This window comes from Serinus canaria, chromosome 5, assembly GCF_022539315.1.
Source record: "Serinus canaria isolate serCan28SL12 chromosome 5, serCan2020, whole genome shotgun sequence".
Lineage (NCBI taxonomy): Eukaryota > Metazoa > Chordata > Aves > Passeriformes > Fringillidae > Serinus > Serinus canaria.
The window spans coordinates 39210802-39229844 of record NC_066319.1 but is presented as its reverse complement, the minus strand read 5'-3'; the positions used below and the strand labels follow the sequence as shown (position 1 = coordinate 39229844).

Genomic DNA, 19043 nt, shown 5'->3' with positions numbered 1-19043 from the left:
GGAAGACTGCTTTGGAATCAGAAGAAGGAATTAAACTACTTTAATCACACACACTCTGTAGAATTCGAAGTTTGAGTCAGGTTTGGTTTTTTTCTGATCTCTTTGTTGTTAAGAAGTTCAGCATGGGAGGAATTTCTCAGGAAGAGCTTCTTCATCACAGTCTGGGCATTGCCTGGTTTCTTCTGTCCTCACTGCTGGATCAGCTGGTTTGCATCTCTTATATTTTCTACAGGTTGTGGTTTCGTTCAGAAGTGCTGCCTGTGAAGTTGTACCAGACACCAGGAAGGGGGACTTTTCACTTAGGAGAGCACCTCAGGCTCCCTGCATACCCTCAAGCTGCAGTTCCTGCTCCCTGTTCCCTTCCAGTCTGTGACATGCTGAGGCTCAATAGCTGCCAGAGGAATAGCCTCCTGGCATTGATTCCCCAGTGAAAAGGGGAAGATAAGGTTATGGTTATTCACTGTGAGGCCCCTTTCCACCATTTTCAGCAGTGCCCTGACCTCCCTCTTCTTGGGTCACAACCCATAAAAATGGCAAGATGTTCTGCTTCCTTCTTCCCTTTCCCTTTCCCTTTCCCTTTCCCTTTCCCTTTCCCTTTCCCTTTCCCTTTCCCTTTCCCTTTCCCTTTCCCTTTCCCTTTCCCTTTTCTTCCTTAGTGAGGACAGCTGACAAATGAGTGGAGCAGCTGAAGTCCTCTATCCGGCTGATGTCCTGAGCAAGCTTGTTCCACAGGGAACATGTGATGGAATGGATTTCCTGGTCAGGGCAGCCTCTGTGCTCTTAGGGCACCATCAGGCTTTCCTGATTTTCGGGCCCTGTTCACTGCCACGTGCAGTTCCAGCCAGGGGTATTGAAGAAACAGAGAGGCCAGACCAGCCTCATTGGGAAGAGGGAAGATTGCAGTCAGATCACTTCAAACAGGACTTTATTAATTATAAATGAACAGACTCCCTTGAGCTGCTGTAGCTCTGCATGAGTCACATTCAAACTGAGCATTCTTTTTTTTCTCCTGAGGAGTTGCCAAACAGGCTCTACATAGTGTGATGGATAAATAAGGAACCAGCTGTGCTCTGTAGCCAGCCCAACCAGGGCCTTTCTACAGCAGTAGCCCACAGCAATCTCCTCTCTGCCTCACTCTGCACTCCCATCCCTTGGGTTTTGCCACCTGATCATTCTCTCTGGGTTTCTTTTTCCCAGTGGCATGTCTTTGTCTTCTCTTGTAACCTCTTTCTCAGCATATGGTCTCAGCCCTTGGTAATGCATGGACATATGCTTAGACAACAGCATGAGCAGGAAATCCAGTTGTAGGACACCAGTTGCTTGGTCTGTGCCTCCATCTCAGAGATTGGCCTGGTCAAATGAAAGCAGAAGGAATAGTAAAACCAGCAAACCTTGGCTTTAGACTAGGAACTGGACAATTTCTCCTCTGTTTTCTGACAACAAACCACTGCTTACACAGCTCTCAGCTGCCTGCTGGTGGAGAAGCCAAGATGTCCCCAAGGCTCTGAGGGATGCACCATGAGTGTGTGGAGGTGGCTGAAGGGCCAGGCTGTGTGTCTGGCTGTAGTGGCTTGCCTGTTGGGTGGGAATGTCTACTTCCCTGGGTGCCCATAAACATGGGTGTGCTGAGTTGTGTGTATCTGATGGCAAAGACAATGGGTAGAAATGCTGTCCATGGAGGGTTTGCTGGCTGTGTTTGCAAATTCAGAAGCTGCTTTTCCTGCTTCTCTGATACCCATGGTTACAGAGATCCTCTCCATAGATCTCTCTGTATTGCTGCCTTGAAATTGTTTCTCAGTCCATGTTCTCCACAGCTGCCATGTTCTCCCTCCTGGTGTGAGATGACTCTGTTCAGAGATGCTGTGAGCTCTACCTCTACAAGGCTGGCTGCACACCCCAATTTTTAAGCCAGTGAGCCTGGCCAACCTTCCCCTGCCCTTGAGCCCTGAGCAATGGGAGCACTCCTTCTTCCTCTGTAGGAGCTGCAGGCAGCTTCTGAATCCATGGAATGTGTCCCATCTGCAGTGTGTTACGGGTATGCTCTCAGCAGAGGAAGAAGCACATGTGGGCTGTGAACCCTTCTGAAGAGGAAGAAAAGGGGCTAATTAATCGAAGGGATACAGTGCCAACATCTGGGGGCCAACTGGCCCTGGAAGCATGGCTCCCAGGTGTTAGCACCCCAAGGGAATTGTGCAGAGCTGGTTGGACCCAGTGGTATCTCATGGGTGGGATAACAAAGATGTGAGGGGGCCTAGCATGGAGGGGCCCCCATCAGCACGGTCTCGAAGAGTCCCTTCTCCCTATCCTTTGAGAGGGCTCAAGATGATGGAACTTATGCTCGTCCCTGCAGGTCACAGCCTGCTTTGACTCCTCTGCCTCTGGCCCTGTGGCTTTGATCCTCAGCTGCCCAAGCACCCCACCCTGCCTGCCATAGACAGAGCAGGTGAGAAGTGTCATCAATGCAGGCCACACTTGCTCCTCTTCTCTGCAGGATCTGATGAGCCCCTCACTTTCTGAACTGGCTGCCAGGTCTGCCTCATTCAGCTCAGTGCCCTGGCCCTAGAAAGCATGGACTTGTAGGGGTGATGCAACTGTGTCGGCTCTTGGACTCTCCCCTGGTGCCATATCTGTCACCTAGAAGGTCACATGGTGAATTAAGGGAAGTGGAGGCAGCAAAAAGCACTTTGAACTGCCCGGCCTGAAGGTCATGTCCCCAGAGGTGCCCTGTGCTCCCTGCTGCTGGGGGCTGGGCTGTCAAACCCTGCATGCTGGCTTATTGCCCCATCCTCACTCTGCTGCTGCTGATTTCTCTTCCCAAGTGCGGGTTTGACCTCAGAAGCAAGCAGCCCAATCATCCACACTCTGCCTGTGTGAGTTCCTGAGCAATGAGGTATTTAATGTTTGACTGCTGAGCCCCCACTGTGCCACATGCTGGAGCCCAACCTGCACTAGGACTCCCCACACCCCTGTCTTTCCCCTTTTCTAATGGGTTTTGTTTTGGGAATAGCCAAATACGAGCCACAGAGCACCTGCAAATAACCCCTGTTCCCTCAGCTCCTTGTGCCAGACAGCCCTCAGGTGGGGGGACTGGGGGCCACTGCCCTCAGCTGGCCCCTGCTCTGCTGCAGCACTGCCGTGGGATCAAATGGCATCAGCACATCCCTGAAAAGCTAAGGAGTGTTTGCCTGTGTGAGGCAGCAAGGAGCTCAGTGTCCAGCTCCAGGGGGTTATTGTAAACACGGAGCTAAGCTGATTTGAGAAGGGATGCCAGCTCCCTGGGCCAGGCTCCACCTCAGCCAGGGGTGGCTGCAGAAGGTGCCAGGGGGCCGTTGATGGCTCTCTTTGCACATTTCATTGCTCAGCTTCATTGGGGGGGGGGGCACAAGCTCCTGGAACCCCTCCACCATTGGTGCCCCAAGTGCAGGCTCCTGTGCACATGTTGGCCCCTGGGGATGTTGAAGTCATCTTCTTCTCTGGGGTGATCCAACACCTCTGGGAAGGAGGAACCCACTTGTGCCCCTTGTTCTGGGGTCTCCTGTTCTGGCTTTGAGCACTACCCTGGCTCTTGGCTGCTTTGTTTATGGCTTTGTTTATGGCATTGATAATTTTCTCATGTCAGGTTTAGGCACAAGCATTAGCATTCTTTCCACTGCTGCATAAGAAAGTAATTAGGTGAGGATGGAAAGGACATTCTTCTTCCTCAGAACAAAGAAACAAGCCACGGCTGTTAGTGGGCATTGCTTCTGACATCCACCACCATGCAAACCCCTGCCCAAGTGACTGTCTCTGCCCTGACAGGATAGAGAAGTAAGTTGATTGCATCTCAGGAAGTGCCAAAGCACCCTCTGAAATTTCTGCCTGCCCTTCAGCTGCCAGCACCAAGGTGAAGCCTGAACCCACTCTGCCCATCATTCTGGTCACACTTGCTCACCTGTGGTTACCTCCCATCTCCCTCACTTGCCATCCTCAGCCACAAGGAATCTGCTGAGGTCCTGCTCCACTCCAGACCCAGCATTCAGGGGGATTCCTTTCCCATGCTTTTGCTCCTTTCCCAGTTCCTCTGCATGCTGGAGGGTAGGCAGCAGTGCTCCTACCCCAAGAAGGAGGTGGCTGTGGACTGAGAAATTGTAAAAGGCAAGGGGCAATGAGGAGAAGGGAGATGGAACCACTGGTTTCAGATAGGAGAGGCTTCAGGAGCATAACTGCTGGAGGCTGAAGAGATAGAACTGAGTGAGCTGGACAGACCCCTCTGCCATAAAGCTGTTGGAAAGCAGACAGCTTGGTGAGGACCACGGAAGGCAGCACCTATAGTAGGAGGTTGATGGGAGAGGAGCATCAGTGGGGTGGGGCTGTAACGGGCTGGGGAAACAGTGGGCACAGAAGAGAAGCCAGTAGTCCTATGTTGCAGTCACCCCACAGATCAAAAGGGACAAAAGAAATCAAATAAAATCATGGACTGATATGACAATTTGCCTTTTTAAACCCAGTTGCTGAGCTGCAGCAGCTGGCTGAAGGAGCCCCTACCCTGCAAGGAGCCCCTACCCTGCAAGCCCCTACCCTTCCCAGCAAGCTGCTGGAAGATGTAAAGGTGCCCCCGAAGGATCACTCTGTGCACACAGAGTTCCTTGTGTTCTCCTGCAGACATCCAGCTGCTGCACTCAGGGTCACCACAGGACCCACTGCAGGCACAGAACCCGGTGAGTATCTCCTTCCTGTGAACATTTGCAGTGCTCTAATATGTCTCTGCATGTAGAGATGCAGCAAGAGGCCTTTAGTCACCCACTAAGGTAACCAATGCTTCTGTGGCTTGGAATGAGCCCACCCCAAATAAAGGACAGTGTCTGCATTCCAGTGGGAGGATTTGCTCCTTGCCCAAGATGGCCAAGAGCAGCAGAGATCTGTAGAGATGTGGCAGAGCATGAGGTTAAGCTCATGTGTGTGGCTGAAAGGGGATTTGTGCCCCTGTTCTCCCTCCTCCTACTCTTCTCTCAGTCTTTCTCAGCGCATATAAAGCAAAGCAGTCATTTAAAGTCCTCCCTCGACCTCTTGGTACTCAAGCAGAGGAAGACGAGGGGGGGAAGGATGGGCATCTACTCTAAGCTCCTGGAATATGTCTCCTGAAAGATCTCTCAGGTTGAAGGACCTGGAGCTTATAGGTGGGTCCTTTTCCAGCCTGAACTTATATCTTCTTATAAAGGAAGATTATAAAAGCCTGAATGGGTCGAGAGGATCTAAGAGCTCTGGCGCCAGCGTGGGATACACAACAAGGCTCTTCCCATTGCCGCGCCTTTCTCCCGGTAGATGCGATCCAGAACAGCGAGAGGGCTAGCGGTGCTGATGCAGCTCCACAAGTCCCCAAATGCTGAGGGGCAGCGGTGTATTTTTCTGGCATCCGTGTCTTCTGCTCCGTGCTCTCAAAGCCTGGGTCGCTCCACCTTTCCTGAGCGTTCCCACCTGCGGCGGGGCCCGGCGGGTCGCTGCGGGCCGGGCGGCGGGGAGGGCTGCGGGGGCTGCACGCCGACTGCCGGGCCGGCGGCGGCCGGGTCTCCCTGGCCAGGCAGGGGTTAAGGCTTCTCTGTTGTAGTTTGTTTCCCTTTGCCAAAGTGGGTGTTGCTGGAATGTCTCCTCTCCTAAGAAGGGGGGCCGAGCCGTGTCCTCTGGAGAGGGGGGATGTCAGCATCAAAAAGACACAAAGGGGGAGGTTTCCAAAAATAAAACCCTCCATCCCCTCCAGGCGCTGCCAGTGCCAGAGGCAGGCGCGAAGGTGCTTGGAGCTGCCTGCGGAGCGCGGGATCTCGCAGGCAGCCCGGAGAGCGGGGCCGGCCGCCCTTCTCCTCTTCCTCCTCTTGCGGGGGCCGCCCGGCAGCCCTCTCCCCTGCCTCAGCACTGCTCTTTGCGCCCCCAGCCTCGGTGGGCGGCAGGTCCCGTCGGAGTCCCGGAACGGGATGGGGCGGTGAGCGGGGGCGGAGAGCCGGCGGTCCCCGCTGCCCCGCGCCCGCCGGGGGATGCCAGCCGGGCTCTGAGCGCTCCGCACCGCCCGTCTCCCCTCGCCACCGGCTGACACCATGCGGGGCGCTGCCGCCAGCCTCCTCCCGCTCACCTTCGCCGTCCTCCTGGGCTTCGCCCGCTGCCGGCCGGACTCGGCGGCTAGGCTGGAACCGGGGGCCGGGGGAGCTGCGCGGCTGCGGAGCCGCGGGGCTGCCCTGGGGGCGGCGGGTACGGCGAACGGCCTGTCCCCAGCGTCCCGGTCCCCTCCACCGTCACGGCCCCTCCCCGCAGCCCTCCACGTGGATCGCGGCTCCGCGGCCGCCGCGGGGAGCCCGAGCGGTGCCGACGGCCGGAGGCAGCGTCCCGACCGCGGGCTGCCCGCGACCCGCGGCCAAGCGGGAGATGCCGGGCTCGGTCCCGGCGTGGGGCAGAGGAACAGGCAGGACTCCTCCCGCCAGCGGCAGGGCAGCGGGCTGAAAGCGCGAGTGGTGCCCCGGGCGAAGGAGCCAAGCGGCAGAGGGAGGATGGTGGGGTAAGTGCTGCGGCCGGGGGGATCCTGACGGGGGTGCGTAGCGTGAGCCCCGGTGGTCCCGGCGCTGGGGAGTCCCGGACGGAAGGTCAGGGCCCCATCCCGAACCTCGTGCTGCATCCCCTTTTCCATCCCACGAGCGCTCCCGGCGCTGCCACGTCCCCCGCGGGATGTCGGGGTAGTGCTCCCCCGCGACCGTGTCCGGAGCGGCAGAGTGGGAGCCCACGGGATGCTCGCTGTCCTGCGGCGCGTCTGTCCCGCACTTGCGGCCGCGCCGCTCGCAGCCACTCGTGGGTGCGTGTGTGTCGGTGTGCACGCAGGCGTGGCGTGTTTCCCGAGTGTGCGTGGGCCGCCAGGCCGCCGTCTGCCAGCCGTGGGGCTGCGTGCTTCAGGCGTGTTCGGATGTAGTGCCCTTGTGGCAGAGCGGGGCCTCGGCTGGCAGACAGCTGCGCGGCAGCGGGCAGTGTCCCAGCTGCCCTCTGGAGCTGCCCCGGGAGGCGTGCAGGGTGGGGGACTCCCGAGGGGGATGTAGTCTGATTTAGGTGGTGGAGAAGCTGGAGGGGCTTGCTTGGCTCTGCGGGACGGAGTCTGTCTGCTGCCGCTCTTGCTGCAGGTACCTGGCCTCTTGGCTCCTTCCTCCCATAATGGGCCCCTTGTAAGCACTCCACGCCGCAGCTTCCCATGGCTTGAGTTGGCTCAGCCGAAGGAGGCTTCCTATGACTTGCCTGGCAGGGCTGCTTCCAGCTCCAGTCTCTGGCTACAGCCCTGTGGAGGTGGAGGGGATATCGTATGGCGGGGCCAGCTGCTCGATCGTGAGGGGAGCCTGCGAGCGGGGCCGTCTGTGCAGGGCCGATAGACTCTTCAGCCCAGGGCCCCTTCCTCGGCAGTTCCCTCGCTGCTCCCCCGTGGCCGATGGCCTTCGAGATTAGCTCCTTTGCCACTTGGGAAGGGCTGCCAAAACCATCGCGCCGGAGTTTGACCAACCCATGTGGCACTGTGTGTCTGCTCTCATGTGAACCTTGTTAGGGGGATTGTGGGGGCAAGCTCTGGGTTTGCAGCCCTCTAACATGGGCAGAAATATCTTCTTCTAACATCTGGTGTGGAGCTTCACTAGAACACAAAAGGTCTGTCTTGGGTCTTCTCTCTCCTACTCATCTCCTTGTAAAGTTTAGAGGCAGAAATGTTTTCTGTGCCACTCTGTGTACTTTTCTTCAACAGATCCACAGAAGCACCAAGTTCACTCTACTTCTATTATGTTTGATACATAAAGTATCACTAGCAGCTAGGCATATCGGTTCTGAGCTTACCCACCTCATTATCTTGGCTTGTCAGCCACCCAGAGAGGGAGTCTTGGGGAAGATTCAGTCCTGCCCAGTCAGATTTGGACATTTTTGGGCGCAGAAAGATTTTACCCTTTCTGCAGTTGGAATGTTGTCAGTGATGATTTGGGATCATGTAGCAGTTTGGTTGAATTTGAGTCATCTGATACCTAACATGTTTGTTTTCAGACTGCAGCTGCCTCTGGTGACAACAGCTGGCCTGTGCTGCTGTCAGGAGCATGAGGGCAGCTCCAAGGTTCACACTGTGCTCGGAAGAGCGCTGAACCTTTTTGCAAGTAGCTTTCATCCCTTAATCCAGGGTGTAAACAGGGATGGTTGGTCCAGCACTTACACAGTTTACCTGTTATTATCTGTATCTGAGAGTACCACTGCCTCCAAGCTCAAAGTAAGGAAGAGCTGTGTCCTAGTGCTGTGCTTCTCATGCAGGCTCTGCTGCACTTTCTGCCTCTGCTCTGCACTGGAAAATCAGGGCTGGGGATACAGAGCTTTCTGCAGTCCCCAAGAACGTCAGTTCTGCAAAGTGTCTGTAATGGCTTTCTGTTTGTTCTGGAGTCCAAAGCATCACTTTTGAAGCTTCTCTGCAACTTACTGTCTTCGGAGCTTAAGAGAAAGCCTAGCTGAAATAACTGTCCATGAGTAACCACATGGTGCTGCTCCTCATGGAAAGCTAGCTGTTGCTGCCTCCAGCCATTCTGGGAGCCTCTGTCCTTCCACCTCATCCATCTTCTTACACCCTTTGCTGCACCAGACACATTTTCATCCAGGAAATTCAGGGCCTCTAAAAAACTTCAGTTTGTGATGTTTCTTTTTTTTGCCAGGTGAGATATTTTCTGTTCTGCTATTTACACTGAAGTTCTGCTAGTCTCTGGTATGACAGCCTTCATTTTCCCTTACTCAGGGAAGGGAAACACACTAAACCCCGGTACTCTTTATTTATACAATTATTTTGGCTAAAAATCCTAACTCCTGCCTGTGTTGCATTTCCAGATTCCCCAGTGAGGTACTCTGCTGGTACCTTCAGGGGCCCTGTGGAGTTCTGTGGTTGCAAAACCCCATTTATTGGCACTCTGTGTTTTTCTAGATAATTATTTTCTCACCTTGTCTGATAGCTGCATACCCAAGATTGAGTTTCTTTCCTGGGGACTCTTTGGATGCCATCCTGCTCCTGTCTGACCTTTTTGCAGGCGTGACTTGTACAAACAACGTCATGAATGCATCTGACTTCAAGACTTGCAAGAGCTGGGTTTTAGTATTTTCCCCAGAAGACTCACTGATATCCCCGCAAACATCACAGAAAATTACTGACTTCTGGCACTGAATGAAGAAAACAATCCAGCCCCGGAAACATCACTGCTTTGCTCTGCTCAGCTTAACATCCCTGTTTCTCCAGCTCCCCTGACTAGAAGGATTTTCCTCTTGAGTGTCGTGGGGTAGAGTACCAGCGACACATGACTACTATGACTGTACTTGTGTGCTGGATGCATCTCTAATTTGGGGTGGCCAGTCCTGCTGTGAGGACACTCTGGGCATCTGCCTCTACATCAGGGTCCCTTGGGATGTGTCCCCTCTTGTTCTTCTGCCCCATGGCTGGGAGGGTGGGTCACAGTGATGAGGAAGGTGGATAATGGGAGAGTAATCTGGGGAAACCTCTACTTCTGGTACCTGCCTGGACACTTTCAAGGGGCATGTGAAGCTTCCCAGGTAGCAGGCAGAGAGTCCCAGACTTCTTCTTTCTCCCTCCCATTTTCTTTTTGGGCATTCTACACCCCAGTTCACGTTTTATTGCTGTTGTAGACACCATCTGTGGCTCTCCTGCTTTACCCAGGCTTTGTTGCATATAGGTTCTTGCTGCAATGTGTTTATAGGATTGCTCAGGAGTGGAGGCAGTTAAATGCTGGTGTGGACTTGGCAGAGGGTTTTCAGTGACTCATCGATGCCAACAGCATTTTGCTAATGTTCTTCACTGGGTCTGACTGCAAATATTTCATATGCATTTGGATGAAGTTCACTTTCCTTCAGTAGAAAGGCAGACCTGATGATCTAATGGTCCCTCTGGCCTCCTGTGAGGATGCTGTACATGGTCTGAATGGAGTCAGCATATCTGGCAGCACAGAGTTCTGTGTGAAGTTGAAAGATGATGCATAGATTGCTATTAAAATAAGTGTTGAAAAAAAAGGGTTCTACTGAATGCTTCAGAAACAGTATGTGGTCATTGCTGTGAAAGCCATGATCTTACTACTGTTTTCTTGCTTTTCCTCCCCCTAGTGCCTCTTATGGTTGCTTGGTCTTGTTTAAGATAACACTACAAGATCTTGCAGGCTGTTCTCATCCTGGGTACCTCAGCATGCCTGAGTCCGATCCTGTTGGTGGCCTCTGGCTGCAGCAGCAAAGGAGGGGATGACGGAGTGGCTTGCAGCAGCTCCTTTGCTCAAGTCCAAGGTTGTGCCAGTGCATCAGTCAGGGCTATGAATGGTTCTTCAGGGTGCAGGGAGGCTTCATGGCACTGGCTTCAGCTCTGTGGGGAGTTTCAAGGAGCTATCTATCCCAGAAAAGGAGCAGGTCAGTGAAGAGTGCCTGGGAGCTCCTGTACACCAAGCTCAACATGCCAGGGATTATACCCGGGCATGGATGGTGCATGCTGGCCATAGAATGAAGAAAAAGCTTGGTTTGCAGTTGCTTGCTGCTGCCTGGGCTCTTTGGAGACCTCAGGGTGTACCTGGTACTTGAGGCAGAGGCTGAGATGTGGATCCAGTGTCCCACTCTGCATTTTCCCAGAAAAGTACTGAGTTGTGCCTTAGGGTTTTCTCTGGTACTGTGGCTATTTAGCTGTCTGAGCTATTTAATGCCCTTTCTCTTCAAAAAGGGGGAACTGGCTACTGGAAATGGTCTCTATCTGCTTCAGTCTGAGCTGGGCTGGGAACTATTTTGGAAGGTGCTAAGTGGCCCATAAGCCCTGTAGCAGCACAGTACTACAAGCAATTAGGTTCAGTGCTTTTGAATGTTCTCAGCAATGTTTCATTTCACAGGATATGTGCTAGTGGACCTGACCCTTAGGAAGGCAAATACATTATTAACATCTTCCACTGGTAAGGAGACAGAGATAGGAAAGACTGATCATTTGCTGGAGGCTTGTTTTGGCATCAGTGTTAGGGCTGGGATGAGGGCGTCCCATGGAATGTGACCTAGTATGAGGTTCAGTGGAACTTCAGTTTGCAAGACCCATGTGAGGACATGTCCTCCCTTCTGCTTTGACTGTTGAGTTTCTTTCCATCTGGGAGAGCTGCTGACCCCTCCACATGCCCATTCAGCCACTGGTCCCCCTGCAGCACAAGCTGTGCTGGATGGGGGTGTGAGTCATGCTCCCATTTCCTTTCTGCTGTGCTTCCTGTTCCAAGGAGTAGGTAAGCAGGAGAAAACCTGCTCAGGCAGCTGCTGAATGCTTCAAAGTTCCAATCCTGGCTCTGGCTTGTGCCATTGTTAGGTCTGCCAGGGGCTCGGTGTGTCACTCACAGCACCCAGCAGCTCCTCTTGCCAGGCAGTTCTGCCTTGGAAGTCCTTGTTCCCTGTGTGATGAGGGGTGCTCAGAGGCTGCTCAGAGGCTGCCACCTGTCTGCAGGTAGCTCCTCAGGAGGGACCCTGCCACTTGTTTGTTCTCCAGAAGCAGCACTGGATGGAGAGGCCAAGGGTGGACTTGCCCCACAGGGGCCTCCTGCTTGAGCCGCATCTTTGCCTAAAGTATTTGTGGTGTCATGTGCAGCAGGACAAATGGATGTGGAAGCCATCACTCTCTCTCAAGAACCATCCCACAATGTTGTAAACATGCCATGCTCCTTAAATTTCATGGGATTCATTCTGAATTCTTTGCAAGGCAGTACAAACCCCATGGCATTCAAACCAGGCAAATGACAACAAAATACTTGAAGTAGAACCAGAAGTGCTCAGGAATGGGTCCCATGCAGCAAACCTCCCATAGCTATTTTTTTTCAGCTGATACTCTTGCTTACCTGTGCCTCATGCTCTGTGAGGTCCTGCTCACTGGGCTTTCATCAGGAAATAGTTGTGGTTTTTCTCTACCCTCCAGCACTACCTACATGTTGTTCCTTCCAACTACTCATTTCCAGTCTAGGAGGTCCTCCCTGCCTCCATCTCTTCCCATTCTCTCATCCAGGACCTTATGATAGAAAGGAACATTCCTATCCAAGTATTCCTTCTGCCCCTGCCCCTGAGGGCACCCGTGCCAGGTTGTCCTCCCTCCAGGAGCATCACCCTGGTAGGTGCTGGAATCAACACCAACCCTTTCCCCTGGGGCTGTCAGTGACTCATGTCTGGGGTTGGCAGTGACACAGAGTGGCTCTATTAAGGAGAGATTTGTGCTGAACCCAACAGGGGTTTCATGACTTCAGAGTGGTCTTGTCTGCTCAGGCTTGGCCCCTGTCTATTTTAGCCTCGGATCTCTTTTCCTATGGCTGCTGGCTTGATGTTGGCATTGAGAGCAGCTAGCAACATGCTCCTTCCAGCATGCCTGTGAGAGATGAAGATAAAATTTAAACATTAATCCCACAAAGAACTATTAGTACGATTCAAGGCCAAAACAGTTTCTCTGGAGAAGGTAGCTATTTTGCCCACAAGAAACATGATTTTCTGGATAAGTTGAGGTGGGAAAGGGCAAGGGCTTTGCTCACTGAAAAGACTGAATATGACTTACGGGGTGTGTTTCACCTGTGCCAAAGGAAGAATGGGAGCTGTGACAGTCTAAGCAAAGCTGCTTATATTGCTGCTTGGAGCAGAATCCCGCTCAGGGCTTAATTATCCAAAGACCTGCTCCAGCTCAATTGTTTTCTCTTTTTACTGATCAGGACACCTTGAAAATGTTTAATGTCTTGTGAGCTCTTATGCAGTAAATAAAGAAAGGGGTTTTTTTTCAGATAGATGCTTTCTGAGGATGTCTCAAGGAAGAGACTCATACATCTCTTTGAGTTGACAGACAAAACGCTGGAAATTGGCGGTTTTGCCCAGCCAGAGCAGATATGAGTGGGTGCTACAATTACTTTGGCTTGTTCTGCTTGCAGGAAGTTACACCAAGGGAATTTAAATGCTTTCTCCCTATAAAAATCTACCCAGATGAATAAAACATTGATCCTGAAGGACTAGGTAACATTTCTAGAGGATGTGTCTTCTCAGACTACTTCCCTTTCCCACATGGAGCAATTTTACCTCTACAGGCAGCTTCATTTGTGAGCACCAGAACAATCCTTGGCATACCTGCCACCCCCTGTCCTTGGCTCTCCTAAAACGTGAGCCCCACAGCTTGAGCCCTGGCACTTGTGGAGTCTCATCTCAGGCCATGCGGATGCAGGAGCCAGGAGGATGCCAGTTTAGAACAGGATCTTCCTCTGACCCTCCTGTGTTCATGTTAAAGTCAACCCAGAAGACAAATGTGCATGTTTCTGTGGTTCCTGTAAATTCTGTCAGCAGCTCTGACTGCCTTGTCCAGCATTAGAAATAAGCCATACTTTCCACTTCTTTTCCGGAGGATTTCCAGAGCTTTCTGGCTATTTCTGAGTTTCTATCTTTTGACAACTGTTCTTTCTCATCTACCTCGACAACCAAAGGTTACCTGTTTCTAAAATCTTCCCTTCATGATGATTAATACTCTCAGAGAGCACCCTGGAATTTGTTATTCCTTCTCATTATAGACACTTAAACATGACGTGATCAGAGGAAGCAGCGTTAGCTGCCTGCTTGAGCATTGCAGAGCACCTCTTAGAGGCCCAGCACTGTCTATGATAGCTGTATGTTGACAGTCATCCCTACCTGAAAACACATAGGAAAGGGGAGGTGGGGAGGATGTCATTTATGTAAGGGCAGTCAAAAAGTAACTGCAGCTAAATCCTGGATTCAGCACTCTGATTTCAGCATCTTGGAATTAGTGTAGCTCTGTGCACATCAGGTGGACACAAATTTCATAGCACCAGAGAGTCCTCAGTGCCCTGGGTCACTGCACTAGAGACAGATCACAAATGCAGGTCTGGGGTGCTTGCAAAGGGAGTGCAAGCTGGGGAGCATCCCAGAGTGTGGCTTCTGACGTGCCATCCCTGCCAGGGCAATGAACAACAACAGACAGCAGCAGTTAGGTGGAGAATGAAGTGTTGGCCTCGTCTGGCACAGCTCAGGACATTGGCAGGGGCAAGATACTATGACCAAAGTTGAAACTGGGCCAAATTTACACCCCAATACCATGAAGAACCATGAGATCTTTAATGATCTTTGGCTGCTGGCCTCCAATTGCTCTCAGGAGGAAAATGGTTCCTCTGAGTGCTGTGCCAGGAATCCAGCATAACACCAGTTCAAAAGGGAGCTCCTCTCTCAGGGATCGCTCACACTGCAGCATTCACAATCCTTGGGGGTTTCTTTTCCAAACACTTAAACAACTCAGCCCTTGTCCCATTGGTTTTGATCTCAGCTGCTGGTCCATCTGGAAGGAAATATCAGATGCTGCAGGAAATAATTTTGTGGGTGACTCAGAGGTGATGGCTGCAGCAAGACCTCAGCTTCCCCCTCTCCTAACCACACTGCTTTGTCTCTCTGCTTAGGCCAAATGTCTGTGGCAGACAATGTTGCCCGGGATGGACCACAGCTCCAGGCACAAACCGCTGCATCAAACGTGAGTATAACAGTCTCAGCCAGCACAAGTCTCAGGATGCACCTCTAAAAAGTGCTTGGATACTTCTGTGACCCCACACACTCCCCATGCACTGTGCCAGGGCGGGAGATAAATCGTGGGGTCTGTGGAGGCAGTGACAAAGCCTTGCTGTGGGACTGCCAGGCTATAGGTCAGCTCTTCCTGTCTGCCAGCAAAGTTTGAGTAGGGTAATTATGGTTTTACTTCATTATTGTTATAAGCGTCCATCCATGGCAGGATCTTGTTGGGGCAGGGCATTGTAGTGGCAAATTTGTGTGTGAGTTTTGAGCCTTGGGCTCTCACCTGTCCTGCTTGGAGCAAAGACGGGTCTGTGAGAGTGCCAGCAGCTGGGAACCAGCAGACTGGGGCTGTGCTCATGTGGGTGAGCATTGCTGATGATGAGTGGGGAATCAGGGCTGCAAATTATCTGAGTTCTATTAACAAAAGCAATTAATGGATTTGGCACAAGGGCTGGAATGGGTGGGGCTGGAGCCTGGGGTGCCTAAAATGGCAGTGAGGTGCAGGGTGCTCCTGCAGTGAAAGCTGCCTGGCCAGGACCCTCCTGCCACCCACAGAGGAAGTATGAAGTGTTCTGCTCACCCAGGCAGTCCTGGTACGGCCCTGTGGGCTGCGGTCATTGTGGGTTCCCTGGCACAGCACTGGAAGAGAAGATGTTTGGGTAGGCAGCAGTGCAATGCACACCAGAGACCAGGGACCTGTCACCTCCATCCTCAATAGCTCCTCAGCTCTGACCAACCTGTGCTGTGATCCCTGAACAACAGGGCTGCACCACGCAGCTCATCCGTGGCCTTCGCCAGGACTGCTGGCCCGGTGCACCTGCCGGGTCCCGGGGAGGTGGGGGCTGCCGGTGGCGCTCGGTCAGCTGGGGGGCAGGAGCACCGGCCGGGGGGAGCGCCCAGCGGGAATAGGCGGGAGCAGCTGCCTTTACTGGCGCGGCAGCAGCTGCCCAGATGTTAAACAGGGAAGGAGGCTCAGCTTTGTTTGCCGCGGGATCTCACGGCGTTTGGCCGTGCTGGGGTGATTGCATTAGCAATCGCTGTTTGGGAGCAGGGGGCCAAGGGCTGACTCACCTCCCTTCTCCTCTCCCCCATGCCGACAGAAGCCAAACGGTAGAGAGCGTGCTGTGCTGCCAGACAGTGTCTGTAAACACAGCGCGGGCCAGCCATGGCAGCATCTTTCTCTCATTAGGGATTTTGGTAGGAGCAGTAGAACTGGGCTCGCAGCCACGCAGGCTGCCTGGTGAGTGCTCAGGTGCTGAGCCCTTGTTCCCAAGGATTCATTAAAAGGACAGTGTCAGTATGATCAGCCCTGACAGTGTCCCTCTGACTGGGGATGGTAAAGCTCAGCCAGGACTTCGGTGGAGACTGGTGATGTGTAAACATATTTTAATTCCCAGCTACCTCCTTCCCTGAACTTTTCTGCTGGAATTCAAGCTGCTGGAGACATACAGCTGTTTTTAAAGCTGCCAAGGCAAGCGGGACAGCCCATGCCCATTAAGTTTCTGCACTGTAATGCTATTTAATGTCTGTTCCCATGGTCTTTGATATGTGGCATATCAAGGAAGTCGGTGGGGTAGAAATGCAGCCAGAGAGAACCTCTTAAGATTGATGAAACATGTAAGAATTAGTATTCAGGTGTTGGACAGATACTTGGTTTTCAAGGATTTGAGCCTGGGTCCAGGAGAGAGGATATGTCAAATTGTTGCCATAATCTGCTTCCTCTTGCCTACCAAGGGTGGTGGTTTCTTCCTTCACCTGTGCTTTTGTAGGCACTTTATTCTTTCAATATCCCTGCATATGACTTAACTCCAGCCTTAGGGAAGTGTCTCTCTGTATGTTTCAGATTTCAGGACCAAAGTTGAAGTGAGGACTTGTGGAATTTTCAGACAGTCTGTGATCAGGAAGATAAAAAGAGGAATATCTTTCCCTGGAGCAACAACATCTCCTGGGAAGGTGGAAATGAGCTAAGGGAGTTTAGGAGGAAGACCTGGCCTGTTTGCAGTGGGCTTGATCTCTGCCCACACGCTGCCAGGTCATCCCACTGAGCTGCAGGGGGGCTGTATGCCATGAGGCTCCAGAGATCTTCTCACAGAAGGGGCCTTTAGGGATGGTGAGCTGCATCTGAATGTAGGCCTGAAAGGTTCAACACCTGCCTATTTAACTTTGTTCTGGAGTGAGATTCTGGCCATTATGTTCTTAGTTTGGTGGAGAAGAAACCTGTATACACAAGTAGCCAGATGCCCCCTTGCACTGCCCACATTTTCAGGGCTCCAGTGGCTGCACTGTACACTTGTCAATAATTTAGCTGCTGCCTATTAGCTCATCATGCTCAGCCTCCCCATGTTAGTTTATCAGCCTCCATTTTCATCAGCATTATTCATGATGGTTCTTTGCTGCTTCCAGAGATAGTACCCTGGGCTGGGCTGGGAATGCAGTGTGAGCTTTTTTTCCTGACATGAATATTTTAAAGTTTAAAAGAAACATTTTTAATCAGTGTGTTGGGAAGGACTAAATAAACGAATGCACTTTCCAATCTTTTACAGATGGTCTTGCAGTTAAGATGGTGAATAAAGGTGCAGGGATTCCAGGCTGAGTCTCTGGCTCTGCTGTGGCTTCACAGCGTGACTTCAGACAGTCCCATTAACATCCCTGGGGCTTTTCCACATCTGCAAAATGACATTCACATGCCTCTTCATTTGTCTTTCTTCTGAACAGTGGCTATAGGGTTTTTTGAACCCTGGCTGTTTTTCACTGAAGTTCTGTTTCCTCTCTGTTATTCCTGCATTGATGTTGATCTACCTCCCTGTCACTCTACACAGATCTCACTTGTGGTAAACTGTCCATCCCTTCTGGGTGTGCTCTCACGGTCAGAGCCATAAGCTAGAACTGAGTTTATGTACATAACTTCTCCATGAGAAAGTGGACTGAATAACCCCAGTGTACAAGTCCTTCAGCACCTCAGTTTTCCAATGGACCTGGACAGGTTCCCCTGCATTTTAAATGGAGCTGCACAGGAGCTGCTTACAGTGAAGATCTACATCACTCTCCTAGATGAAGAGCATGAGCAGAGCTTCAGGGACTCAGTAATCGAATGTTACCTTGCATGTCATTGCTCAACCCTGGGCCAGGTGTGTCTGCAAAGCAAAGCAAGGCTGAACTTGGTGGCATTCCCCTCTGACAGGCCTGGCTGGGTGGTTAGAGTCATGCCACAGTCATCCCTGCTGTGTGACCTTGCTGGGAGGACTTACCTTATGCACTAAAGACTAGACTTCATCTGTGAGGGCACTGCTAGATGTTCTTGAACAAACTACATTTTCTGTTTGTGATACTTCAGCAGTGCTCCAAGTCTTATTCTTTTATTAAGAGTTTTGAGATGACTATTTTTGTTTCCCCTAATCCCCAGCTCCTGGAAGAGGTGATTACATGAGACTCCAGTGAGAAGAAATGAGTGCCTGTCATCTTAACAGAAACTGTTTATAAACTTTATAGTACCCCGAGCTGGGGAGCAACACCTCAGAGTAACCCCTGAGGTCAGAAAACAGAAAGCAAAGAGAAAGATTTCAAATATATACATGTATTTAACCATCTTGTTTCTTCAGCTAATGTTATGGTTTGGGGGGCCTGACTAGTGATTTCACACACTTGTCACTGGCAGTGCTGCCACTGACTGATCTGCTCTCCTTATATTGCATAGCTGAACAAAGTGAAAACCAGCAAATTTTAAAGCTCTTTCAAGTTCTCCCCAAGTCTATAAAGGCAACTAGGAAGGGGATTAATTCTAGAGCTGAAATATTTCAGCTAGGTCAGCTCCTCATTCATCCTGCTTGAAGAGACCAAGAGACTTATCCCATTCCCTTCTTCCTCTTCTCTATGTAAACTGCCTTAGGGGCTTTTTAGAGTGCCTGGTCACTTATCACCACTTTCCTGCTGAAGGGTACAGTCTAAGGTGACTCTGTTGGAGGGAGAGGTTGTGAGAACTGCTGTGGTTCCAGGTCCCAGCATCGTGGCTCTGCAGTATTTCAGCATGTGAAGCGGTTGTTTTCAATGGCAGGCTTCCTGGGCTGGTGGCCTTTGTTAAAAAACAGGCATTTATTGGGAGATAACAGTAGGGACTGGCAGCCTATTTAAATCACAGCTGAGTTTTGTATTATAAATTACATCAACTTCTGGAGTGCCAGACTTCCCAGAGACGCTTAATTCCTGCCTGACTAGGACCTTGTCCCTGTTCCAGGGACTGCAGTGTTGGCTGATTTATTTTACTGGGAGATTTCATCAAAACCTCTGGCTTTAACCTATACAGCCTTACGTGACTTGGGGTCTCCTTTTCCTTGAGATCTCCCTCTCTTCCTGAGTGTTAACATGGTAATAAATGTCACATGAAGCATTCCAGTGAGCATATCCTTGATCTAGCTAGGAAAAGCTGATGGCAGGCTAGTTTAGGATGAGGGAAAGGTTGTGGGGGCTATGCTGCTGTGAAAGGAATT

At 51.7% G+C, this 19043-nt stretch overlaps 1 protein-coding gene across 3 annotated transcripts in view; it reads left to right on the top strand.

Moving 5' to 3' along the window:
- The first annotated feature begins 6393 nt into the window (after positions 1 to 6393).
- The window catches only part of LTBP2 (latent transforming growth factor beta binding protein 2), a 71165-nt gene continuing 58515 nt past the window's right edge, over positions 6394 to 19043 (top strand). For all 3 annotated transcript variants that reach the window (XM_050975351.1, XM_018907407.3, XM_030240323.2), the window contains exons 1-2: positions 6394 to 6520; positions 14451 to 14521. In XM_050975351.1, the coding sequence (XP_050831308.1) occupies positions 14472 to 14521 (50 nt within the window). In that variant the 5' untranslated portion in view covers positions 6394 to 6520; positions 14451 to 14471. The remainder of the gene's footprint in view (positions 6521 to 14450; positions 14522 to 19043) is intronic.